Source organism: Xiphophorus couchianus, chromosome 18, assembly GCF_001444195.1.
Source record: "Xiphophorus couchianus chromosome 18, X_couchianus-1.0, whole genome shotgun sequence".
NCBI classification, from domain to species: domain Eukaryota; kingdom Metazoa; phylum Chordata; class Actinopteri; order Cyprinodontiformes; family Poeciliidae; genus Xiphophorus; species Xiphophorus couchianus.
The window spans coordinates 13,282,521-13,310,116 of record NC_040245.1 but is presented as its reverse complement, the minus strand read 5'-3'; the positions used below and the strand labels follow the sequence as shown (position 1 = coordinate 13,310,116).

Below are 27,596 nucleotides of genomic sequence, written 5' to 3'. Positions count from 1 at the left end.
GATACCATCATACAAATATGATTCCTAGTTTTCAGTTAAAAACTTGGAACTTCATTTTGCAGTAAGAAACCTGACTTTGGTTTTAGACTCTGATTTGTGTCACTGCAGCCAATCATTAAATCAAAGAATCATTAGGAAGCCATAAGGATGGAGCCTATTGGGATGAGTGAGGAAAAGTGGGCATTGATGTGAGCCTGAGTGGTCAGGTTCAGGCAGCCAGGGGAAGCAGAAAGGATAAAGACAAATGAAACTTCCTAACATCCTAATACCAGAAAAAGAAGAACTAAATTCCCTGTCTTAGCTTGATAGTAAAACCTCTTTGGAAGATAGTTTGGTGCAGGGTTCATTATTTGGGATTTTGGTGTTTTTCAATATCGTCATTTGATACATGATTAGAGCAAAAAGTAACAAAAAATCTCAAATGCTTTTGAATAATTTATCAGTAGAAAACCTATTGCATGAAGCTTGAAAACCATTTCTGTCACAATGAGTGTAGCAGTTGGACTAACAATGCAGGTGGAGTAGGAGGCAGAGGTGAGTTTGAGCCTTTTTAATATTGATAGGATAAATTTACAGGCAAGCAAATACAAGCAGCAATTCAGGAGGAATAAAGAAACAATCACAGGAACAAACAGGTCCAATGCTGAATAACAGAAAAATAGGAGCTTATAGGCTGAGAACTTGATTAGGTCAGGCTGATCGGGAAAAAGTCTGCAGCCGAGAGTAGAAACCAGAGAGGCAAGCTGAGTGAGAAACAGAGAGATGGGATGGGAGTGGCAACGGAGAAGAATCATTAATTTGCAAGCAAGAAAAAGATAATTCCAACAATAACAAAGAATAAAGTAAATACAACAGAATAAAGTTTCACAGTGAAATTTAAACACAAGTAGATAAACAGCTAGGGGAAAAAAAATCAAAAGCAAAGAAAATACTGACAGAAACACAAAAACAAAGAATAAGGATGAGCACAATAAAACAAGAAATTGACACAAAAAAAAACACAAATTCTGAAAAAGACCCAAAACCAAATAACCTGGGATTCTTCTGACACTTTCAGAATAATGTAAGCCATGTACAGGAATTTGAAAGGGTTTCCCCACAGACTGAACAGCACACACTTTGATCAATAGAGCTTGAACCTCAGGAGGGGAAGTGATGATTACATCCTCCTTAATCTGAACAGCTCAGTTCCATGATGGGGCTCATCAAACAGAGAATCCATGCAGGTGATGCTTGGATTTTTATTTTTAAGATGGTTAACGCGTGTGATAATTGACATGAGTGTGATTCTAGCCCAGAGCTCTTATTTCTAAGCCAGTTACAGAGATCATCCTTTTTGCAGTCTTAATACTCGAGGTTCTGTAATCCAGTGTGATCACATCCACAGGGGCTGGAGGCTGATGAAAGAAGAAGCAGATCCCTGCAGTGTCACCGTGCTTTTAGCTGCTGGAGTACATGCAATAGAGAAGAACCCGAGGGAGGACTGCAAAGTCATAAATCACAATCCAGGAAGCACATGAAGCAACTTCTGGTAGTAAACGGTAAAATTGTCTTGTAATCTGACCATTTACTTCATTCATTATCGTCTTTATGTTTACATTTTTAAACATGTGTCTACCTGCTGAACATTGTTAAGTATCCATGATGCCATCTTATCCATCTACCATATTGCCATACAAAAGAATTCAACATTTTGAAAACAGCTGATTAAATTGAATATATGAAGAATAAATGATCCCACAGAGTCTCTTTTGTTTCTATGCTGGATTAATTTGCTATGAGTTCCATCATAGCTTGGAGAGCATACTCATCATCATCATGATGAATGACTTTATTGTTTTGCTAGGAACTGCAGTTAGAGTTCTGGAAATAATTTGAGATAAACTAACATGGCAGGTGATTTGAGCAAAGCAACTGAGTAATTAGCACAATGTTCCTCCTTCCTCATATTGAGGAAGATGTAGTCTTCCACTTTCAGGAAGAAAAAAAATCCCTTGAAAGTATTGATAGTACATTCTTCAAAAATATATAAAAAAATAGTATAGTAAGTGATTAAACAGATTTAAATTTAATTAATAACCTAATTAATAATTAATTTTTGCCTCTAAGCTGTAGATTTCTGTAGTTCCTTCAGTTGTCATGTGACTCTTTACTTCTCTGATCTCTTTGTTTGGCTTGTCAGTTTGGGTGCAAATAAGGCCTTCAACTCATGTTCTCATATTTGTAAAATCTAAGTTGTGATGTTTTCTGTGCAATAAAGATCTTTCTCTGCCATTGGTTAGTTAATTTCTTGCTGGTTAGGTTTTTATTAATTTCTGGTTTTCTGCTTCTACTTTTAGTTTATTTCTAATATTAGAGTTTTTTCTCCTTTGTGTTTAGTTCACCTCCCCTTGTGCCATCTGTGTTAATTAGTCTCTTTTTCTCAGTTTCTGTGCTCAGTGGTTTCCCCAGCTGGAGGAGCAGGATGGGAATCCCTTATCGGACTCACCTGGTTCCCATGATGCCATTCAGCAGTTCTCCATGTATATAAGCTTACTTATCATTATTCTTTATTCCTGGTTTCTTCTGTCGTTTCCTGCCCAGTTCAAATCATCATGCTGCTCCCAAGCTCTGGTCTTCATTTCTGCCCTGCTTCAAACTCACAGTAAATCAAAGTGGTAATGGCAGCAGCAGCTCCTTAACTGGCTTCATCTATGTGAGAAACACAGCAAAACAGATCAGCTCTAAGTAGTGAAACCTACTAAATGAAAATGGGCACATATTTGATGGCAGCAGTAGCTGCTTTAGTTTATTTGTCTAGCCAGAGACTTAGGAAGGGGCTGTTGCTGATTTTGCTCATTAACTATTGAAGATGGAAATTTGTGACACAAATAGAGCTGTTGTCAGTACTTTAATAAATCCCATGTGTCCTGAGTTAGATTTTGAAAACAGGCTGTCTTTAGAGTTAGAAGAAAATTTGGATTTTTTTTTTTTGTGACATCCACGCAAGAACTTTGCAGTAAACTTATAATATGACATTTTGAATTCGCTTTTCTTTATGTTTATCCTGTTTCACTTTTTTTCCTCCCCTTCTTCTTTTCTCTGTTTATATTTTTTTATCACTCTTGCACCCCAGAGGCTTTAATTCAACTGCAGTTTTAGTGCAATTGATTATGCCAGCCTCCTCTTTAACACAGTTTTTTCCCTTTTTTTCCTGTCTGCAGGATCAAAACACACATACATATTCATCCCTTATTCACATCATGAACCATGTACTTGACGTTTTTTTTGTTGTTGACAGATTTCTGTAAGCCTTTGCAATAGGAATAAAAAGACACACACAAAGTTCAAATCCTGAAAGACGAGGGTGGGAAATGTGAGAATATCAAAGAAAAAAACCCCAGCTTATAACATCCTTCACATCTTCTCTCCTATCCACTCTCCCTTTCTCACTGTCTCTCTCTTGCTCCCTCTATTGCTCTCTCACTCTCTCTCACACACACGAACACAGACCCCCCTCTAGCACAGAAGTAGACAGAGAGCAGTGAAGAGCAGAAGGAGCTGGGTGGCAGGAGGGAGGCAGGAGGGCTGTTGTTGATTGAACAAAGCCAGGGAAGGAGCGCACAGTCGTGGGGCGAAGAGCAGCTTTGAAATGCCTTGAAGGGAGCCTGCCAGTTACTCCTGCAGAGACCTGAAGGTAAGCCTCTACTGTTGAAGGAAAAGAAAGAGGATAAAACAGAAGGGCAATATAAAATACGAAAGGGGAGGTTTTTAAAGCTGTTGATGCATGATACGACTGTGGCACCACATCCACGCTCCCCCCACCTATACATTTGACTGCAGTTGGCATCGCATGCTGCGTTTCATCTCTCCAATCCCTTCTCCACTGACTTGTCAGATGAAAAGTGTGCATCTCCTTATGAGGGACCCAAACCTGTGCGCGCCAAACAAGACGGTGATAAATAGCAAGAGGGAGAATGAGGGATACCAGGTAGTTGTGAAACAGGAGAGCTGGAAAGCAAAAAAAAGTGTTGATGAGAAAAGTACACAAATTCCCCTCCTCCAGCGCTCGTCACATCTTGCCCTTTTTATATTACGCCACTGCAGAGCTACATAGATCATCTCTATGCATCCACTCGCTCTCGTGGCGGGGGCAGGGTAATCAAAAAGGCAATGAATCTCTGACGCAAGCGGAGAGGAGCCTGTCAACAGTCCTGCTGTTTGTTCCTGCTCGGATTCTGCTCTGTAGTTCTTTCAGTGCAATGCAGGAGTTTCACGAGCGCAGCATCAGGAACAAGAGTAAATCCGAAGCGAACGTCGATGTGTGTGTTGCTTCAAATCATTCTGTGTGCCTCTGTGTGATGCAGCAGGAATGGGGGGATCTTCCACTTTCCCATCACAAAGCACAGTATGTTTTATTTATTTTTGGTTTTTTCACTGTGTTTTCATAGATTCTACAAAAGCAGAAAATAAAGTAACACTTTTCATGATAGCTGTTGGCAGTTTTCATTAATAATCCAAACTGCATTTAGAGACATTTTTCATAATTCAAGTCAATCTCTTTAGCATGTTGGCTTACAAAATTTCTGCCTCATAAGAGGGGTTGCTTGGAGCATTTGTACATGGTTAATGTCTAACATGCAAAGATATGCATGTAGTCACAGCAAACTAATTTTTAGAAAACGGTGAAAAGGGAATTGCTGCTCAGAGGTGGGTCAATTCAAATGTTAACTCTTGCCATATAAAACAAAATTAAATCACATGTCTGTGGTTCTGTGAAGAAACTTTTAGAACAAGCTAAAAAGACAGAAAAAGATAACTCCTAGCACACCCAGCTAATCGTTATCGGGATTCTTCAGCCTCTCTGTGCAGTTAGCATGCAATTAGCATATGGTTCTGCATGTGAGAACATAAATTCTGTCTGGTGTAAAAGTGATGAGGCATAGACAGAAATAGCATTGCTCTAGTTCAAACTGTTTAGAAAATCCTTTATAAGGTGGAAGCTAAATATTGAATGGACCTACTTTAAGTAGCTATTAGTGTACTTACTCCAAGATAAATACATGGAGTAAGTACACTACTGTTTCTATATGGTAAAAATCAGCCCCTTCTTCTAGACTATTTGCTTCATACAGAGTGTCTGGACTCTCGGTTTCAAGAAGCGATTGCTTCCTGAAGGTTTGGCATCTGTTGAAGTTTTAAATGTTATCCAATTACTAATGTTTGCCTGTGACGTATGTAATTCGAAGTTCTAAATTATGAAGCTTAGCAGAAATTGCCTGAGCTGCTGCGAAGAGAGAAGCTGAACAAGGCGGCTGTTAATGTTAGTTCAATGTTTGGAAGCGTGTTCAACGTGGACTGAACACTGACGTTGCTAAAACTACAGGCAGTTGAACAGGAAGGCAATGGCCGGGCTACTGTTTCTGCAGTTCAGAAATATGAAATGTAAATTCAGTGGAACCTATTGATTTATCTCTCTGCTAAGTACAGTATGGATTGAAGGAGGAAAAATCAAAGAACTTTAAGGGTTTATGGTTATTATCTATTTGTTTATTCTTGTAGACAAAGCAATGTTTGTAAACTTTGTTTGTAAACTTTTATTTAAACAGGAAGAGAAAAACTCATTGAAAAAAAATATATATATATACTGCTCAAAAAAATAAAGGTAACACTTAAACGACACAATATAACTCCAAGTAAATCAAACTTCTGTGAAATCAAACTGTCCACTTGGGAAGCAACACTGATTGACAATCAATTTCACCTGCTGTTGTGCAAATGGAACTTTGTACAGAACAAAGTGTTCAATGAGAATATTTCTTTCATTCAGATCTAGGATGTGTTATTTGAGTGTTCCCTTTATTTTTTTGAGCAGTGTATATATACAGTATATATTTACAAGAGTGTCCTGGGCTATGCAGCAACAACTTTCTGTAAGGTTAAAACATAAAATTGTTTTGTGCAGAACACGCGCCTCATGTGAAAGGATGTGCTCAGTTCTGTGACAGGAGTATTGGGCTCAGCATTCTTACAAAAACTACCCGTGTACATATGTTACCATCATTGACTATTCTTTTGTGGTTTTAAAAGAGACGTTATGCAATAACAGTTTTCCAATTACTGCTGTTCATGCTGTGTTTTTAAAGGGAATGTCAGAGGAGTTTCATTGTTTCACTCAGGCTGTGTGGTCTCTTCATCTCTTTCCATCTTTGTCCTCACTATTAAAAACTTGACTTATCCACATTCTCAAACTAATAAAGAAAAGATAGAAGGTCAAACGGGCTGAAGGATTTCTTAATCATCGCCCCTGTCATAAAATCTGTCCATTTCCCAAAGTTACTTTTATCACTTTAATCTCCCCAGAGCCTCCTCACAGCTGGTTGAGCCCTGATTGGGTATCCCAGGGAAGACAGTGAGTTGGTGAGATCTAATGCTTTTTGATGGATTACCCTTTTAACCTATCAGTCATATAACTGTAGATATAGCTCATGGTTGTGTACGTAGGTCCAGCTCCTTCTTCCTTGTCTTCCAAGCCCTGATCACCCAAATGAGCAAAACAGGGCAAAAGGCCAGATATAATTCTCGCCTGGGTCAGAGGAGATTCTCAAGAAGGAAGGTACCGTGAATAATTAATTGGATCTGTTTTCTTAGTCAACAATATGTGTCTCCAGAGGGTCTGCAGAATGCTCTGTTTTTTTAGACAGATCTACATTTTCACATACCACAGCAGCGTATTTGTGTCAAGAGCTTAGCCAGGCGTGAAGATTTTGTATTTATTTATTTATTTATTTTTGTTTGTTCATAAAGCTCTGGAAAGTGTGTACGCGTAACAGAGTGCTGCACAAAGAAAGAGGTTTTTTTTTTTCTAATACTGTTGAAAAATCTAAATGGTAATCTGTATTTGCAGCTCTAGCATTCTGATAGCAAGAACCCCCAACACTTGATACATAGCTGAATTTAAAAGTCACAGTCTTGCACTTTGTGGGGTGATTGTGCATTTAATTCATTCCTGTGCTGTTTAATAAAACAGGCAGCATAAAATTTCCCTCACAATTTTTTCCCTACCAAAGAAATATTTGAGTGTTTACACTCTCATAAATCTGCAGCAAATACAAGTCTGTCGCCTCTATTGTCACCTGTGACGCCAATGCACAAGATTTGTAGTATAAAGCTTAGCTATTTCATATGCAGCCTCACAATACTTCCATAATAACTACAGCTTTATGACGCATAAGGTTTTAACAATATACGTGCCGTCCCTTCAGCCCACACGCAGAACAAAACAAAGCTTCACCTTCCGCCTGGTAAAAAAAACAAAAAAAACAAACAACTGCATTAAGGATGATCATTTTCTACTCTGGTTTGCTCTGGACCTCTATTTAAACACATATACACATTTAAATAGACAGTCACAAAAATGAGGGTGACATCTGGTTTCTCTGCTTGCCTGGATTCTGCAAGAAAATGTATCTAATGATTATAAGTTGATCTGTGATACATATTGAAGAGATGGTTGAATTTTTTGTGTGGTATCAGTAATTCCATTGCCTGTAGTACAGACTTCACGTTGCAGTGAGATTTTACTAAATCATTTTAGCTGCTGCGAATAATTTCATAAAAGTAAACAGTTCACATCTATGTGATACAATTGCAAGTTATATTTTCTGTTCGTATTTCTGCAGTGAAGGTGGTGCATTTCTTTGTTCCTTGAGGCTTTTTGGGTATGATGCTGGTAAACTCTACAAACATAGTCTTAGCATGGTAAAATGAAAGTTGCTTGTTGCTATCTGTTTCTATCCAATGGTAATGTGGAATTTAAGCTGGTTTGGAGTGAAACAACCAGGCTACACACAGCATTATTCCAGCAGAGTTTGCTGCTACGCAGGAAGTGTTAAACAAGATAAAGTAGTTGCAAACTCCCATGGACCTCAAAAATAGAGAGTGTTCTAAAACAGAGCAGAAAATTTACATCATTGTTCACAACTTCACCTTCTGTTCGCTGATTAGCCTCGTAGGAAATTCTACCAGAGGCAATCCTTGTAAACAGGAGAAGGCCCAGATTCTGCTATAAGCCAGATTTGAATCAAGCAATGGCCAGGCTATCGTCCATGTGACTTTGCTAATGCTGTTTTGGTTGTATCAATCCTGATCAACTCATCTGCCTCGACAGCTGATTGTGAGTCAACCAGAATAATAAGCATCATGTCAAGTCCAGGAAAAGCCCAGTAATGCGATGTCTTGGATGTCATTCTTCAAATGACTCCAAAATCCCAAAGTTTTCTCCTCTAGACAATCTCCGATACAGTTAGCAGTGCTAACCGACTTAACAGTATAATAAGATCATGAAAGATGCTTGGCTGAAAAAACAGTGACAGCCTTTTTATTGTTACTTGTACAGACTGGTATGCCATGAGTTCAAGCAGAACTCAAGCTTTCTGCTTGAGTTCCTTTGAACACGCTCACTTCAATATGACAAAAAGTCTCAAAAGTAGAGGAACTTTTAGCTACTTATAACATCACAGAATCAAATTAAAATAAGTCTCTTTATGATGAGATTATGGTTAAGCATTGAGCCTGCAGTATCCAACTTATCACAGCAGAGTGTTTTTATTTATTTATTTATTTTTACATTCTGCTGCAGTGATCGATTCACCTACTTAACAGTAGGAGGTGCAACTAAGAAATTCTACAGCTCCTCAACAGGAAGTGCCATGAAATGAATATTACAGGGTAGCTACAGATTTCAACTCTAAGTTGATTTTTTGTGATTTTTGAAGTTTAAGTTTTTTAAGTTTAACATTTAAAATGAATATAATTTTTTTTACCTTCTTGCAGCCATACAGCTTCCTGTAGATTACCACTTGTCTGACACTTGTCCACTTGTCCTAGTTAACAGAATAGAATAAGACAGAATCCATCAGACCCTGAATACATTTTCAATTACTGTGTATTTTGTTAGATCAAAAATTATGTTAGCAGTCACTGTTAAAAGGTGTATGACTGTGAGAACAAAGGATCTCTGAATCGCTCAGTCCTGCATCACTGCAACGAGCCTCTCACTTCAGTTGCTCTTCTGTCCAGTCAGAATTATGCACAGAGGATGTTTATTGTTCATTATAAAACATAACGTCCTCTTCATTTGCGGCTCCACCACAATTCTCAGAGTCCATTCCCTTGCCTATTACAAAGTTGGCCACTTTTCACACATTTGTCAAGATACCAAGAGGTTTGTCTTTTACTTTTACTCCAGCAGACATCAGCACAGAACAGTAAACTTTCAATCACAGTGTGACTACAAAAAAAAACACAAAAAAAAAACTGCACAGCTTGTCACTGCCATCATTGAAGTACAGGAAGAGACTGAGCCATTTCTTACTGTGATGGCTCAGTTTCTCTTCAGTATTTTGTTGTGAATAAATTGCAAGAAAACATTTATCTTTGAGCTGAAACCAATGACCAGCGTGGTCATTGACCAATGGTCAGTGTGACACACTCAGAATTTATGAAAACCAACTTACAACTTTCCACAGCTCTCTAGTTTCCCTCATCATCTTTTAGCTTTTTTAGAGTCTAACTGCAATTTTCTTTGTCAGACTGATATTTCTGTCTGTTGTGATTCTCCTATGGTATATTTCATTTTTTAAAATTATGTCATGTTGACCTTACACAGTGAGACACGGTCAGGTCCAGCACAAGAATGACCAAGAACAGCTTGCACAAAGCAAACTTTACTATTTGAGAGAGTCAGTGTGACCGATGGTTGCTTTGTTCATGTTTAAAGTGTGGATCCATTTGCATAAATGCATTCCAGCACTTGAAGCATTTTATGCCTTGGTTAGTGTTTTATGAGACCACATAATTAAAATCTGGTCTTGATGCTGGCTTTGTAAACAAGAGTGATATATTTAATTTAATGAAAGTGTGATTCCTCTTATTGTTCCCTTTAAACTTTGCAAATTATTGCAAACAATGTCAGAGCCATAATGTGAGCAAATAAGAGTTCAGGTCTGGTCAGTGAGGGTTAGAGTTAGTTCCTCTGGGTATTTGGTTGTTCAATGTTTTATATTCATAGCACGCATGTACTTAAGACATCATCTTATAATTGTTTGCTTTATGTTTATTAAAATGAGACTTCAACTCCTTTAACTGCAACTGTCTGGTATGACAATTGTTTGATGCTTTGAAACATCTATCCACTCACACAGTGGCAGCTAGATTAATATGTCAGTTTGTAGTCGTTCATACTTAGAAATAATTTTATTCTGTGTTGTTATCAAAAATGCTTATTGATCCACATCATTAAAAATGTGTACGTTCTTCCTCACAAAGCGTGCATCTGGGGGATTTCCATTTCTTTGCGTATAAACAAAAACTTTTCCTATTGCAGAAGAATCAATAACATTCATAAAGAAGCATATGAAAGTCAAATTGATATAGATACTTCCACATCAAGCCTTCTTTCAGAATTGTGAAAACAACAAAAACATTCTAAAGGCACACTGGACTTTTTAATTTACTTTAACTTATTCTTGTAGTAAAACATGACACGTTAGTTGTGGAAAAAAACAAACTATCTTAAATCTATATAAAGGAATATGACTATTTCTTAATGGATGAATGACTGAATGTAGTGTGAAGCCCTTTGGAGTCCTATGGATTTGACAAGGCACTATGCAAGTACAAAGTCATTTACTGTTTACCCTAATCCAATATTTGGCAACACCTTCATAGCCCACATGCGGGAAAATAAGGAAATACGACCACCTGACATGATACGTGCCCAAAATGTAGCTCTGTGATACTCTCTCTCTGTGATATCTAATTCATCTACAATGCATTGTGGTGAAGTTCCTCGCTGCCATGATTGACTTCAGATGTCTCACTAACTGGTAATTAATGCTTCATATATGAATCAACCCCTTATGTCCTCTGGTAACAGTTCTAAATGTTCCAGTATGTAAACAATTGACATAGCCATTGACCATCAAATTATATCCAAAACAGAACATTTGGCTTGGCATTTCTCTCTTTGCACTGGAGGATGGTTGTTTACAACGTAAGCTTCGTAGTGTCAAATTGGCACATTACATACATCACGGGCAAATGTTTGCAATTGGATACAGTTTAAAACTTCAACAAAGTCCACGCTTCCTGGAAGCCATCATTTCCCAAAGTTGACAGTCCAGACCCTCTGTACAAAGCAAAAAGCATAGAACAATGGGCTGATTTTTACAGGGCTAGCTTATCACCCACACTTCAGTGGAAAATATGCTGCATTACTCAGCTGAAAAATACAGTTGAAATTGTTTAACATATAAGTGACAGGTCCTAATCTAATTTCATTCTCAGATATGTACTGACTATCGGAAGGAGAAGGAGGATCCTCAATGGGACAAGTATGGAAACACAACAACGCAATGAGAATTTTAATAGGGATCAATTGACCTTTGGGTCCCCCAGTATTCAGTGTGTACCACCTGACTCAGCAGCTCCATCCTGTCAGATTTAAACCAAGCCTCCCTGTTCTACTGTTCTCACTTGTCCTTCTGCCCTTTGCAACAAGAAGCATTGGATTTAGCAACTACAAAACTATACTTTAAATGAGATTAAATCCAGGGTAACTTTTGTCCATTTAAACCTTGACAAGGTGAAATGCAGTTTGCGAAAGTATGTGCACCAACTGAGTTTCACACATTTCAAGTCTTTTTTATCTCCATGTCGTCTCTCACACTACAGGTCAGCGTGGTTGAAGAGGGTGCTATTTGGCTCCTGTAGGTGTTGGAGTTTTAATAATTCTCCTCCCACTTAAGCAGCAATGTAAAATAATCCTTATCTTAAAAGAAGGGCTTTTGCAAGCTGCGGTGCCTAGCCCCACTGATGTATGAAATGTACTGCAAGGAGAGAGAGAGAGATGAAACAGGGAAGAGTGAGAAAGATACATGTCAGTGTGTGCATGAGAAAGAGGAGAGACATAGAGGTATCATTAGGGAGATTGCTTTTTCACTGTGATTCGAGCTTCTTGATGCAGTGTCATGCCATTCAGAAGGTCACCCCATGAGAAGGACACACCACACACTCAGCTCACTATCAGGCATAATAGGAAAATGGTTTAGTGATGTAAGTGTGAGTGTGCATGTGGATCTATGGGTGCATAAGAATTTGATTGTGTGTTTGTTGGGCCAAGAGCCACACTAGCTGGGGATGAATTTAGTCTTTTGACCAAGCGACCTCATAGTGTCATAAGTGAGCAGAGATAGCTGAGGAAATATTCATAGCAGGTCTGGTAACAATGGCTCAAGGGGAGGAATGGAGGAAGGGATAGGGCCGAGTAAGAAAGTTTCATTGCCTCCATGAACATGAAGAACAGAGAAACTATAATGACCCCAATACTGTAGGTAGCTATCACACACAGTGGCTCTGCAGACACTTACAACCTCAACAGCCACAAAAATATTTCTACTGAACCTACAGTAAAAAAAAAAGAATAATGAAAAATACTGAAGAACTTTTCCACCATCTTTATTGTTATCACAGTGCAACTGCCATTTGGAAGTGTGAATTTTCTTTTTTCTTTTTTTTTTTACAGGGAGTTGTGTTAAGTACTTATGAGTATTCCACATCTCACCCTCATCAGATTAGCTTTTTGACAAAGAGCCAAGCAAATATAAAGAATACTCAGAAGGCAGCTATGAGTAAAGTCAGTTTTCTTAATCTAAAACAAGTCTGACTTCAAACCTCAGTAGTATTGAATTCTATATTTGAAGTTGCACATTACTGGTCATATTGAGGTCATATTACTATCTTGACAGCAGTAGGGTTTTCCATTCTTTGAATTTCAGAAAATGTTACATTAAAATGTAATTTAAACATTAGCCTAAAGATTCTACTTGGAATTCTTCTTACCATTAAAGCATAGAAACATGGAGTAGGATTTTTTTTTGTCACACATTAGCAAACTGAACATTTAAACCTCCGTGTAAAATGCTATTTTGTGCAAAACTGATGATGCACATTACAAGGAGAACAACATCTCCAAATGAAACATGAGCATTTTGGTGGAAACATATTGCTATGGGGAAGGCTTTTCTTCAGCAGGGACTGGGTCAGAGTAAAACAGAGGATACAGGTAGCTAAACACAGGATGGATCTATGAAAACCTGTTTGAAAGTGCAGAAGACTTGAGACTGGGACAGATTTTACCCTTTCATTGGGAAAAATGCTAAAAATACAACCAGAGATACAGAATAAAAAATTTAAAAAACATGTACTTTTCAGGTTTTTGTTTCTAAAAGCCATTATGTTCTTCTTTGTTGGTCTATTGTGTAAAACCTAAACAAAAATACATTGAACAGTCCTTATATTATAGTTAGTTAATTTTGAATTAAGACTAGAGAAAATAAATATGTTTAAAGAAAAATAACATATTTTACAGCATCAAATTATGTCAAATTATGCTGATAAAGCAAGGGTAATAACTAATGAATGTGTTTCCTAGTGTTTTAGTGTCGTCATAATTAGAAAAATAAATAAAACAAAACTAGCTGGATTAATTATAAAACAGCTCACCATGCATTGGGGTTTTGCTAATGTAAAAAATGTAAATGACCAAGACGACATTACAGACCCCAGGGAAAAATCATAGCACTTGTCAATGGTTAGAAAGAAGAAAAGGTTTTCTGCTGAAGCATGCTGTTCTCTGTTCAGATGATGGCTTACTGCATGCTCTGTCAGCAAATACGGAAGAAATATGTAGTGAAGTTATCCTTCAAGAAACAAGTTCTGCGATTTGTTTGTACCAACTGGCTTTAAGCACAATGAGTGCTTTTGTTATCAGGATACAAACACAATTCAGCTAAAGCATCCTGTCACCCATCTGGTAACAAGATAAATGCTTGTTACCCTCTTAAGGGGTGGAGATAAAACATCCCATCTGGTATCTCTATACGAACACCTCTCATTTGGGCTTGTCAAGTGTATCTCAAACAGACACAGCAATTACAGCCTTATTGAAAACACACATCAGTTGGAAAGTTCACAAATCCCCCAGTGAGCTATATTTAATTTGTGAGAAGACGTAAAATGAGCTTAATTCAGAGACTCCGCAACCCCGGCGATCTATTCAGGGAGAGTTTTATGATAACTCCTTGCGTGTCTCATGTCTCTGCTGTCCGTTTGTCCCTTTGTCTGTCCCTGCCCTGCTCGGATGCTCGTCACGTCGCTTTGCCCTTTGCTTTGGACCATCAATGTCAACATTACATTCCTGTGTGGAGCTCAGCTGTGACGTGTTTTCTCCCACCTCTGCAAGCTTTTGCATTCACTCTCCTTGCCTGTCGGAGATCAAATAGAATAACATCAAAGAAACATGACAGAGAAATGTCAGAAGTTGTTGAGGTCAGGACGCAGCCACGAAAGTATCTATTTGCTTACTTCATCACGAGGTTGCATGTATCCATCTGTTTGGTTGGCAAATTTGCGAGATGATTTTAACACAGAGTCCAGGAGCTCTCTAAATTAATCACCTCTTGTGGGGCTCCGGAGGTGTTCAGATGCTAAATTTAGGGTTTTATCTAACACCTTCAGACACACACATACTCATACCTCCTCACTTTATTTTAGTTTAATTTATTAAAAAAAATAAAAAAATCACATGAATGAGATGACCCTTTTTACTTCTGCTTTTACACATGAAAGGTGCCTAAAAATACACTTTAGAAAAAAAAAAATAGAAGAGAAATAATCCCACTACAGAGCAAATTGTCAGCACATCATCTCATCGCTCCATCGGAGCTAAAAACAACCACAAAGAAGAATATCTAGACTGATGATTTCATGCAACTCTAAATGTAAAGCACCTGAATTCTCAGCAAGAGAGATTATTAATATTTACGTCAACAGTAATTGCTGTCGCTGAGTTGAGAAACATATGGGAGCTGAGTGAGAGGTGTGCAGAGAATTGTGCATCTGTATCTGTACATGTGTGCACATGTACTTGAAAGGACTGACAAGGCTGCCAATGAGGAGCCAGTGCTTTGGGAATATTACATCATTAAAAACAGTGCAGCTGAGCCTGCCTCATCATCCCAGCAAATTAGCCAGCAGTGGATGCCAGGTCATCTCCCATGTGATGCAATACTTAGGTTATGCAGAGTACTGTGATAAGATGGTCATAACAAGCTTAAATTTGGACATCTATGGTTCATCATTTTCATATTGTGTGGGTGTTTTACTACAAAGATTTTGAGGTAAATCCTTTTTTTTTTCCCTTGTGAGGTTAGGATCTGGTAACAAAAGTCCTAACCGTGTCTAATGAGACATCCAAACACTAGAAGGATAATTCCAGAGCTTGTTAGGGAACTAGTGCATTCTAAATGTAGGCAAGTACAGCAAATTGTCAGTGATTATTTTGACATTTTCAGTGTAAACATTTTGTAACTTATGTGTGAAGCTCATTAACAAGACTAGCAGCATAGCACACTTTGGTAATTGCTCTGTAAGGGTAGAGGGGCATTATGAAGAATATGTTTGAGGTACTATTTTCTAACACTGTCGATTCATTCATCCTCCATATGCCATTTAACATGATCAAGTCTTCTTGATGTTTAAGGGTGATTTTATTTCTAGTACCTACTAATTGGCAACAAAGTCTTTTGGCATTAAAATGTTTTGTAGGAAGTTAAAGTAAACAGAGGCATAGTGCATAATTCCAGTGAGTGTGGCAAAAGATTGTTGGAGTTAAGAATCAGTACATACAGAGATTAATTTAAAATTTGGTGTTTATCCCAAATGAGTGGACCAATATAATCATCAATAACCTGAAACCTAGCATACCTGTGTTCTGTCAACAGAGGTTCTCATAGATAATCTAATCTAGCTAACAATTGTAGTTTTTTGGCTAATTCTAGCTAACAAACTCAGTATTCCTTTAAAAGAGCATGTTTAAATTGGGACACAATATTCTCTGGGAGATTCTTAAATCTGTGCATAAGGTGGATCAAAATCATTGGTCTTCAGAGGACATTATTGCAGATCCTCAACTCCTCTGTTCTCCAGTTTGAAGGTGGTAATTGAGAACACAGCACTTACACTGCACTTACTTTTTTTTGATAAATACAGATTATGTCTGTGGTTAATGGTATTTCAAGAATCAAAAACAAATCCATCTGGAAACTTTGTTGAAACTGTTTTATGCCAAAGCAACTCGTTTTCATAAAAGTACTTTCACTTTCTCTTGAAATAATGTCAAACCTCACTTATTCTCACACCTGCTGAGAATAAATAAATTCCTGTAACTTGCTGTTACAAATATAGCTCATCTTTGGACAGATGTTTAAGACTAGGTGGCTTAGTTTGTTTGTACTGTACTGTACAGTGCATAAATGACACATCAAGTTGATTGTGTTATACAAGCACACATAGATCTCAAACTATGTATGCCTCCATTTGTGTTCTCAAACACAAATGGAGGCATTGCTAGTTATGGAGATTTGAGAGGTGGAGCTCAAGAAAATAGGTTATGTATGTGATGGTGGGTGATAGTTTCCTGGCCCACATGCAAAGTTACCCTAGAGATATCAGAGGAAAGTTTTAGTCACAAACAAAATGTAATGGGCAACAGTTGGGGTCACTCTGGACAAGTTGGGGTCATCCAGAGAGAAGAGAGGGAAATTAGGAAGTTATTTTAGGAATCATGAACAGAGCGTTGGGAAGGGCAAGTCAGGTTCTGGTGTGAGAAAGCATGCATTCCTGAGGGGAGTTTGGAAGGCGCTGTGGTCGTCTGATGGTAGAGCGCTTGTTGCCGGACTGTCAGGCGAGGGGCTGAAGGCATCAAAGCTGCTGCGGATTTTTCAACAGGAGAATCTTGAGATGGCAGGAGAACATAATTAAACCTTTACAGCATAAAGACTGAATGAGTCAAGAATCATATACTCTCGCAAAAAGATCCACTAGAGAAACTCACAGGAAAAAAATGCATAAGGTCACAAGAACTTTCTGAAGAGCCACAGTCTACCATCGAGATTAATCATCGAGCAAGGAGTGAAGGTCCTGCAGCTCCTTTATTCACCAGAGTCCTGATGAGGTGATTAACCCCAGGTGTGCAGGCCAGTATAGCTCTCCAGCAAAGATCCTCTCCAAAAGGCTACATTCACACAGTATTGATGCTCAATTACAATTTTTTTGCTGAAATCCGTTTTGGTTTGTTTGGTTTTTTATGTGGTCGTTCACACTGCTAATTAAACCAAATGGCAACGAGACTTCTGTGTGAAAGGTTTTTGTCCCCAAAGTGACCCAGTATGAGCAGCAGAAAAATGTTGATGTCACACACAAACATGTTTAGTAAAGTAATAATGGATGCAGCCGTTTATGGATCAATTTTAAAGTTTATTCAGCAATGGAAGCCATCAGTATTGTCAGAGGATTATAACAACACAAAGAAAGGTAATAAAAAGGAAGCAAAGCTAATAACGATTACCACATATGGAAGTGGCAGAGATTGGATGTTTTTGGTTGGTGAAAAGATCAGGATTGGGTTGTTCTAACTGTTCTAACAGCCAGATATAGGTCGCATATGGGCAAAGATGGTGGATTTGGGTCACATTTGCTTTCTTTGTAAATGTAGCCAAAGTGAAGTCACACTCTCAGGAAAATGCACAACAGAATCCTGTCAGGGTGTGTCAGAGGTGGCTTGTTACTCAATATTTTCTAAACACTGCAGATTTTTTTACATATTTAATAAATCCAACCCTAATTATTCAATTGACTCTATAGCGACTTGGTTTTCACTGAAATATGTAAACATGTTTAATGTCTTATAGTAAGGATACTAAGGTTTGGGACAAAATAATAACCTATAAGTTATACAAACAAGTAAAATTAATATTCTGGCTTATCCCTTACAAGTGCAGTGGTGCCAACTTCCATTGGAGGGAGATACAAAGATCACCCTTATGCAAAATGCATTAAGGATGCCAAAGAGACAGATTTTGCTAAATTTGTCTCTTGTCTGTCCTCCAACACATTGACATTTTTTGGGTTATTTATAGTCACCAATTAACCTAATGTGTCTGGTTTTGGACTGTGGGAAGAATCTGGGGAGAACCTGTGCAAATACAGACAACATCTTGAAATGCCACAAACAAAACAAAAAAAGTTACTCATGGAAACTAGGCCCATCTTTTGTAAGGCAACAAATGAAATGTGTTGGCTAATTGGCAAAAAGGTCAAAGGGATAAATATCCAGTCAGAAAATTATTTGATAAGACTTAAGTTCTTTGTGTTGGTTTAAATAGAATTAAGCAAAAAACTTATTTTGTTACAAGTAATTACACACACACACACACACACACACACATATATAGATATATATATACAGTAATTATATCTTCTGAAATACTACAAATTAGAAAAGTTTATGTCTAAGGTAATTAACCTATTTGATGTTCCACAGGTGTGCTTCAGCTGAGGATGGCAGGAGATTCACGAGTCCTCATGGACCACAACATGGAGATAGGGGTAACACCTGCACAGGTAAACTGCAAATCCACCATTTTTCGCTGAAAAGTTGATGTTTGCTAAACTGCAGTAAATACGACGGAGAAGAATAAGAGGAAAGAAAACCAGGCTGGCAATCGTTGCAGAAGCTTAACAGTAGGCAAAATAAAACAGCTATTAAATATGCAACTGGTGTGCTGTAAAGATTTGTTTCTGTTTTTGAGAAGTGCTGACAAACAAAATATAATTAAATTTCCTCAATACTCAGATCAATGCATAATTCAGTTTTGCTAGCACTGAGAATGATAAAGAAAAGACATCCAACACTTGCTCATAACAGATGGTGGAGTCATGCTTGTTATCTGCACTCATTCCCCAGCTGACTGGAACTTTTGGCGGTTACTCAAGCCTGACTAAAAAAGGCTCAATAAGGAAAAGAAAAAAAAAATCTTCCACTTACTGCTGCCATTCTGAGGCTGCTAATTAATTTGTTTATGGACTATCAACCCCAGGTACTGACTACAAAAGGCAATACTGGTTGAGACAGCTACTTCTATGACTCAATTAGACCATACAAGATGAAATGAATGAGCTTGTTTTCATGAGCGATGTAAAAGAATGGCTTTCTAAACAAGCTACAAGCTTTAAAAATTGACTACTAAAGAAACACTTTAAATTGTGGGGCATGCTGCTTGTACATTGCCATAATAGACTATATAAAAGTGTGGCAGATGTATCTTAAGGTTGGAGCGTGTAAGGTTAACTGATTGTTTACTGTAATATCAGCACATGCTGCCACAGTTCAAAATCTCCTGCCCCCTCTTAGGGTAAGTTAAAAAGTTGCAAGTAGTGAACTCATTGGCCCTGAATTTATAACTTTTACCTTGTGTTAATATGCTTTAATAACATTTCATCCAAACTGATCAAGTTGCTTCAGGTCAATAAGCATTGTCTCTCAGTTCTTCATTGATATGTTCCTTAAACAAGGATGACCTCAAATCAATATGAAGAAAGTCATTACAGTACACCCACATCTGACTAAAAGTGCATAATTAAACATAGGAGAGCAGTGAAAGTTACCCTGACACATCAATGATACTACCTTTCATAAACCTGTCTGGCAGACTTTAATTGTAGGCTCTGTAATCAAAGGCACTGCAAGGACATTGTAGTGCTTTTGATTCATTTCTTTGCCAGCTAAACTGAGTGGAAAGCTCATAAAGGCGAGCATGAACAGAACAGGATGAAAATCTCTCAATGATATCTGCATAATACTGGACAACTATATATACAGGTGTTCAATTAGCAGCAATGTATATAGAGACAACTACACATCATATTTGAAAATTCCACTTTGTCACAAGTCATAGGTTTGTTTGAAAGCTGCACGTGGCTTTGTCTTGATGTATGTTTGTTATTACTTCACTGGTATATGCTTGTGTTACTCAAAAGCAAAATAAGGTCAGCCTTTGTTGAAATACATCACCGAAGTGTGAAGCTGTAGTGCTATTTTCATTAACCCTTGTGGAAAATGACATTCAATTCAACCACAATAAAACAATAAAACAACAATAAAAGCAGCTTGTGTTAATGATAACATAAGGATCTGTTAGAAAATGATGGAACATCTGCTCAAGCTAGCATCCCTTAGCGTGCAAAAGTAGAGAACACGAGGGACATAGAGGGAGACAGGACATAGCCGTGGAGCCAGACCGCCTTGCTGGAGCAGATCCAGCACAGACAAAGACCCCGTTGTCCTTGTGCTCTTTTGTCCTTAGTCTCTGTTTCTGTTCGGGTCTGGTCCATATGCACACATAGACTGGCACCTGCAATGTCAGTGGCAACCAGAGCACAGGAGGCAACTTTATGATGCAGCTATTGATTGCATTGGTGTTGCTGCCAGACAGCCAGATGTAATGTGTTACATTAAAGAACAAGTTCACTTCTAAAACTTTACTGCAATAATTCTAAAACCTTTTGATTAGAAAAAGCATGTCAATCTGTATGCATTTTCAGGAATTTCATTATCTTGAGTGACATTTTTGAAATATAGACTGAACCATGTAACATTTGTTGTGCCACAAAGAGAACATTAGCAACATTTAATTATGTTTCCATTTTTACTTGAAGGTTGAGATTTCAGGCAGCACAACAACTACCCACAGTGCATGTACTATACTTTGAGAACCAAATACTTACAAAACATAAAGGATGTAAAGTAAATTTGAAAAGGAAAATAAGCAAATGTTCAGTAAGAACTTCTTTCAAGCTGTTTGTGCATGCTTATTTTGTTTTACCCTCTGTTTTTTTCTCTCTTTTTTTGTCCATCCTAGGTTAAGAAACTCCCGAAACATCTGCGGGAGCCTCAGATCTCAACCGAGCGAACCCACTTGATTTCAGAACCTGTAAAAAAGCCACGTCAGCGGTATGTGCAGAAGGATGGCAAGTGCAACGTTCATCACGGAAATGTGCAAGAGACCTATCGTTACCTCAGTGACTTATTTACAACTCTGGTGGATCTGCGGTGGCGCTTCAGTCTATTAATTTTTACCTTGGTTTATGTGGTCAACTGGCTTTTCTTTGGGTTTCTCTGGTGGCTTATTGCACTGGTCCGTGGAGATCTGGTGCATGGAGATGAAGAGGGCTGGACCCCATGTGTGGAAAACCTCAACAGTTTTGTCTCAGCTTTCCTCTTCTCTATTGAGACAGAGACCACCATTGGGTATGGCTATCGCGTCATTACAGAACGATGCCCTGAAGGTATTGTACTGCTCTTGGTGCAAGCCATCTTGGGATCCATTGTTAACGCAATTATGGTGGGGTGCATGTTTGTCAAGATTTCACAGCCAAAGAACCGCGCCGAGACCCTCATGTTTTCAACCAATGCTGTCATTTCGGTGCGGGACAACAAGATGTGCCTGATGTTTCGAGTGGGGGACTTGAGGAACTCTCACATTGTGGAGGCGTCAATTAGAGCAAAGCTCATCCGCTCACAGCAGACCAAAGAGGGGGAGTTCATCCCACTCAACCAGACTGACATAAACATCGGCTTTGACACAGGGGATGATCGGTTGTTCCTGGTGTCACCACTCATCATTTCCCATGAGATCAATGAAAAGAGCCCATTCTGGGAATTGTCCATGGCACAAATGGAGAAAGAGGAATTCGAAATCGTCGTTATCCTTGAGGGCATGGTTGAAGCCACAGGTATGAAGAAGGAAACAAATGAAAAAGTAGAATTGGAGGATATGCCAAGATTTAATAATATATTTTGTTTACAAAGATAAAGAGTACGAAGTGACATTAATAATGGATGGATGAATAGAGGGAATGGAGAGGAAATAATGAGAGGAAAACGTTAAATCTGTTCTACAGATTTAATGTTGTAATTTATAAAATGATGAAAGGCCAATTGACTTTTCTTGGAGCATCAAAAATACTAAGACATTTAGATCAGTAACAATAAAAGTTTTAATGAGGATTTGGTATTTCATAAGCTGATGACTGCTCTTCAATCAAAAGGGTTCCGTGTAATTTTCTTAAATGGGACGTAAAACTAAAACCTACACAAGCATTTCAACTGTTTCCTTCTGCTCTCAGCAGCCCTCATCCCCATTATTGCTACTTAAAGGTTTTGTCTTTGATATTGTTTATTTCAAAATGAATAAAGTGTAGCTACCCACACTACAGGTTTTTGTTTTGGGTAAATTCTGAGGTCCTGGTTGGTTACATTTACAAGGCACGACCAGGAGCTGTTGCTGTGCTTAGTTAAGAGGACTAGCATAACTGGCATAAAATTCCAGTGCCAGTTAATGATCTGCAGAGAGAAGCTATAGGAAGAATTGTAGTTGATATTCTGTAACATGGTAATATGCTTTGAATGTTGTCATTTTGAATGATTTGTGTTTCAGTTGCCCTCTCCCACATGGACAGCTGTCTAAACGCAGAATGCTCAAGCAGTCCATTTGATTATCTTTTGTGTTATTCAAATTTTTAAGGTGTATTGAACACAATGCAGAGATATGTCAAGTTTTCAGCTCATAGCTCTGCAAAAAAATAACTGTTCTTGGATATCCAACTAAAAACTGAAAACACATATGTTGTTGCAACAACATAGCAAGGAGCACAACACAGTTGCTAATTACTCATTTGCTCATTTGTTTGTTGTGTATAAAATCAACAATCGTAAACTCATTTAGTCCTGTTCCTTCTGTTTGTCTTTTGTGAGAAAATAAAACATTTCTCTGAAAGATAGTTTAGTACAAGAAAGTATAATTTATGAATCAGTAATAAAAAATGCTGCAGCCTTCCCAAAAAAAACTATGAAAGCTCTTCAGAATCACTTGATAAATACCCCATAGAATATTACAGTGTTAGTGTGACACTTGTGACCATTTAGTTAGCTTGTTATAAACCAGCCCCTTATTCTACTCTTTGCTTCGTACAGAGGGTCTGGATGCTTACTGGAAATTGCTTGCACTGTAAATAACCACCTCCCAACGCAAAGAGAATTGTCGAGCCACAACATATTCCTGTTGCTCCAACTTTAATTTCTCAATATTTGAATTGTGGCCAATACAGACTGAATGGTCTCTACTGCCATTGCCAAACTACAACCACAGGCAGACCACAGTTCAAAAATAGCACAGAAATTGTGCTATCATCATACTGGTTGAAATTTATTCTGAGAACTCAAGCTAATTGGGAAACGGTTCCAAGAGACTTTTTTGTAGATCATAAAATGCTACATGTGTTCCAAATTTCATAATACTCAATCAAAGCACGACTTGGAGTTGATTATTTTAATGCTTCGATCAGGTACTGTAGAGGAATTCGTCCCTGCCCACGGAATATTTGAATAAATATGCTGAATTTGGTGCAGATCGCATGATATATGTGTAAATTAAAACTAAACGTATGGCTACAGTGACATCTGCCTTCACTATTCCGCCATGCCACCCATTGAACAGTCTCTGTTTTGGATATCGGGTGAGATCGACTGTTTTCCATTTGACTTAATCTCAAGTGGGTAGGTAAATGGGACCAGCAAGGGACCTTTCCAAGTGAAAAATGTGACTTTAGATATCTTCCGGATCATACCTGTCAAGTTTTTGACTTGAGAATATGGGAAATGTCGCCGGTGCTACCGTCAGACTGGGAGATGCAGAACAGGAGATTTGACAGGTATGCTCAGGATATGACTACATATTGTTGTTGGACACCCCATACTGATCAATCAACATAGTTCAGATTTTCTATGCCAAGGATCTTGTGGCAAGAATGCAAAGTCTGAGGTCTGGTCTCTTTGTTTGCTGTAATATTTTGATTGAATTATGTCCTCCTTTCTTTTTCTGCTTTCTCATGCCGTTGAGCACTTGACTCAGGCATGCTCTCACCTTTCATTTTACTATGACATCAAGCTGGGGTTATGCTATCACTGTCCTTGACCGCAAGGCAACAGACAAACATGAATTCCTAAATACCAAATTTTTCCACTGTTATATGGAACTTAGTATTTAAAGCATATGCCATAAAAATGTAAACTTGGTTAAAATTAAGAGTTTAAGAGATTAAGAGTTTTCCATGACAACTATTTTGTTATAGAGTTGTTAAAGTAGTAGACCTTTACCTGACCCAAATATATATTTCTGTATACTCATTCCTAAACTGCCCTTGGCTATGAGTGTGTACTTGCTGGGTTGTTTGTCTTCTGAGTCTCTGTTTTGCTCGGTGAAGGACTATTGACCTATTCAGGGTCTCGTTCAGTGACCCCTGATGATGGATGCCAGCCCAAAACAAGACAGGATAATTAATTGTTAGCATTGTTAACACCCTTTAGACCTTCTTTAAGTGAATGATGGCCACTTTTGCAGTGGCAATAGTGATTTGCTCTCACTGTACATAATGTCAGTTAACAATGGATGTGGTCTCAATTAAATATTTTCAATTCCATCTTTGGTTCCATCTAAGGAAGATGGTAGTCTATGAGGTAAAAAATGAAAGAGAATAAACTTTCAAAATTCTTCTACAATAAAGAAGCAAAAATTTTTTAAATAACGATAGAAAATGAATGTATTTCTTTTTTATTTTCTATCTGGAAATTGACTAAATTAAATCAGTGCAAACATATTGTTATAAAACTGCAGGCATTTTTATACAAGATGCAAAAGATCCCACCAATCTAAATCCATGAATCTCACACTAACAATTTCCCTTTTTGGTCTTCAGGGTTTGCAAAACAAACTTTGCTATCTGCCGACCATTTATTTCACTAACACACTTTCGCAGCAAATGTTTGCATTTAGATAGTAAAAGATTTTTCTTTATTTCATAGTAAAACATTCATTTCTTACATATTTTATTGTGTTGCTGCTATATTCCTAACTCCTCTTCATTTTATTAAATCAAATGAAAAACAATACATTTCCACAGTTGATTCACGGATCTCCAGTGCAGCAGCGTGTCTCATCCAATGTGTGTTATTATTTTTAACAAGTCAAATACGGTACAGCATTTGTTTAACAGAAAACACAGTCACCTTTAGGGTTGAAGAAAGAAGTTGTTTAACTGCAGTGAACCTAACACTATGTTCTGAAAAATATGTGACTAGGCTGCAGTTTGTTGTAGAAGTACTATGTTCTGCCAGCGGCCAAGTTGTATGTGTTGCCGGCAACAGTTTTTTTATTTTTATTATTTGATGCTTCCAAACTTGAGATGGAGGGTTTAGGTTTTTGCCCGTAGTAAAATTATTTATACAGAAAATAAGACTTGTTTTAACCCATTTCTCAGAATTCATAAACCATCCATGCTATTGTTGCGAAAACAAGAAGCTGTTTTCTTTTGTTTTGCAAGTTAGAATGCTTTGCCATCTTTTCATGGAATAGAACACCTTGAGAAGAGACAAAAAGCTAAGTTTTCAAAAAGTATTTTACTGAAATATAACTGTGATGTATCAATCCCGTGATGGAAAAACTTATGAACTCTGTGCTACAATCTGATCTTAATTGTTTCAGCATTATGAATGCATTAAGTGTGAATTCTATTGCAATTAGTTTTCTTTTGGGAACTATATCATTTGAAATCACATTATGTGTTGCTTTTTTGGAAAATACATAATTGAATCCTTCATATACTGTAACCAATAGTTGTGAAAAAATTCTAGTGTACTCTATTTTTAACATTACTTGGACAAATGATGGCATACAGGCCTCTAGGTATGCAAAGCGGGCATGCCCTGAAAGAAGTGAAGCTGTCACCATAGAAAAAGGTAATTCCACAAAATATTGACTCATGGAGGCTGAATACAGACAGCACAGTTGTTATCTTTCTCTCTTGCAGTCTGAATTAGACGTGTCTCAAAATGCTGTAGAAAATATCTCTTTTTATCAGACATCCGTTTTAGTTACCTCACTAATACTGAAAACAGCTAACGTTAAGATTTCTTTCCACATGTAATGTGTAGTTCATTTTATGGTGCATTCACTGGAACTATATTGGAATTATATTTTTGAATTGAGCGATCAAATCTGAAAATAAAATCCTCTCCAGTCAACAGCTGATTCCGTAGTGAAGCTCTATATAAAAAATTGGAATAAATACATAGAAGTTTCTTGATGGAGCATAACAACATGTGGGACCCCTTTAACTCACCTAAGTTGCACTTAGGTGTGAGTCTGTACATGCATAAGTGATGGCAATAGCTACTAGTTCTTTGTGGCATTGCAAGGATTAAGTGTGGAAAATTGTAATATGTGCATGCGAATACACTCATTCCTGTCCATATCTGTTGCAGGAATGACATGTCAGGCTCGGAGTTCCTACCTGGATACAGAGGTGTTATGGGGCTACCGCTTCACACCTGTTTTATCTTTGGAAAAGGGCTTCTACGAAGTAGACTACAACAACTTCCATGACGTCTATGAGACCAACACTCCCACCTGCAGCGCCAAGGAGCTAGCCACCAAGCTTCGGGACGAACCACTTTTGCCTCAGCTCCCGCTTCTAAGTCCCGAACCTAAAACGCAAACTTTTGACCCCCTGGACTGCCTGTCTGAGTTGAATCCACTAAGTCAGGATGAAAAGATGGAGGAAAGAGATTCAAGTGATAGGGGAGAGAACAATGGCTTAACTGCTGCTCTCGAGGAGCCTCCAATCACTGATTGACTTCCAGACTGAAGTGGTACATCAGCCAAGAAGTCCAGCAAAGACTGGAGCAGACAGTGCTTCTTTTAATCAATGGCCATTTATTTACTCTGCAGTAATTTGAGACAACAGACTTTGTCTCCAGATTCCAACACATGCAATATTTCTCCATAAGAACATCAATCTATGGTATAGATTGGTTTTGTAGACAAATATATTACTCATACAGAGGCACACATTTAAAATAACTATAACTACTCTTAGAGTTTGGGGGCTTTTTATAACCACAAGGATCACCAAACTGTTATTTCACATGAGTTCAAGTTTTATGATTTAAAGTAAACTAAAGCTGGAAGCCCTGAAAGCACACCATGAGTTTATTGTGGATGCATCAATATTCTCATTTTAAGATGCTGTAAGTCTGCATTTTTTAAACTTCCAGTCACTCCCATTGAGAAAACCTGTCTAAACAGTCACTTTAAAAAGCTCGAATGTTTGAGAGCAGCTTGCATGTGATAATAAAATCTTGCTTGCATTTCTTTTATTTTAAAATAAGATATATTTTTGTTTCCTGTTTCTGTCAGTATTAATACAACATCTCTGCCACATAAAGGTAAAGACATAGTGCTTCTAGTTTGCAAAAGAAGAGCTTGGAAGCCACTGAAATGTTACATCTACTGGCAAACATGGCACAGTTCTGTGTTTCTTTGTTCAACTCTTTTCTCATTGCTGTGCTGTCCTAAATACAGTCACAGTGCGTTTCTGTGTGTAACGTCTTTGAACCACTGGGAGAGCTGACCCAAAAGAATCTTCATAGTACCTCATTTGGTATGCATTCTTTGAGTTTTAAAGGAACTATTAAAACAAGCAAAAGCTGACAAATGCTATATATGCTACTAACTTTACTCTTCTGTCAACTACTTGGTTTGGTAAATACTTTATTCTAATTGCCATAGTAACAGAATAAATCCCTAAATTCAAGCCAC

The 27,596-nt window shown here is 37.8% G+C and overlaps 1 protein-coding gene across 1 annotated transcript; it reads left to right on the top strand.

Annotated features, from left to right (window-relative positions):
* The first annotated feature begins 3,477 nt into the window (after window positions 1–3,477).
* Window positions 3,478–27,171, top strand: kcnj5 (potassium inwardly rectifying channel subfamily J member 5). Its single transcript, XM_027999724.1, has 4 exons — window positions 3,478–3,676; window positions 18,425–18,504; window positions 20,802–21,675; window positions 26,261–27,171. The coding sequence occupies exons 2-4, from the start codon at window positions 18,442–18,444 to the stop codon at window positions 26,629–26,631; spliced, it is 1,308 nt and encodes a 435-aa protein (XP_027855525.1). The 5' UTR covers window positions 3,478–3,676; window positions 18,425–18,441; the 3' UTR covers window positions 26,632–27,171.
* Window positions 27,172–27,596: the final 425 nt, after the last annotated feature.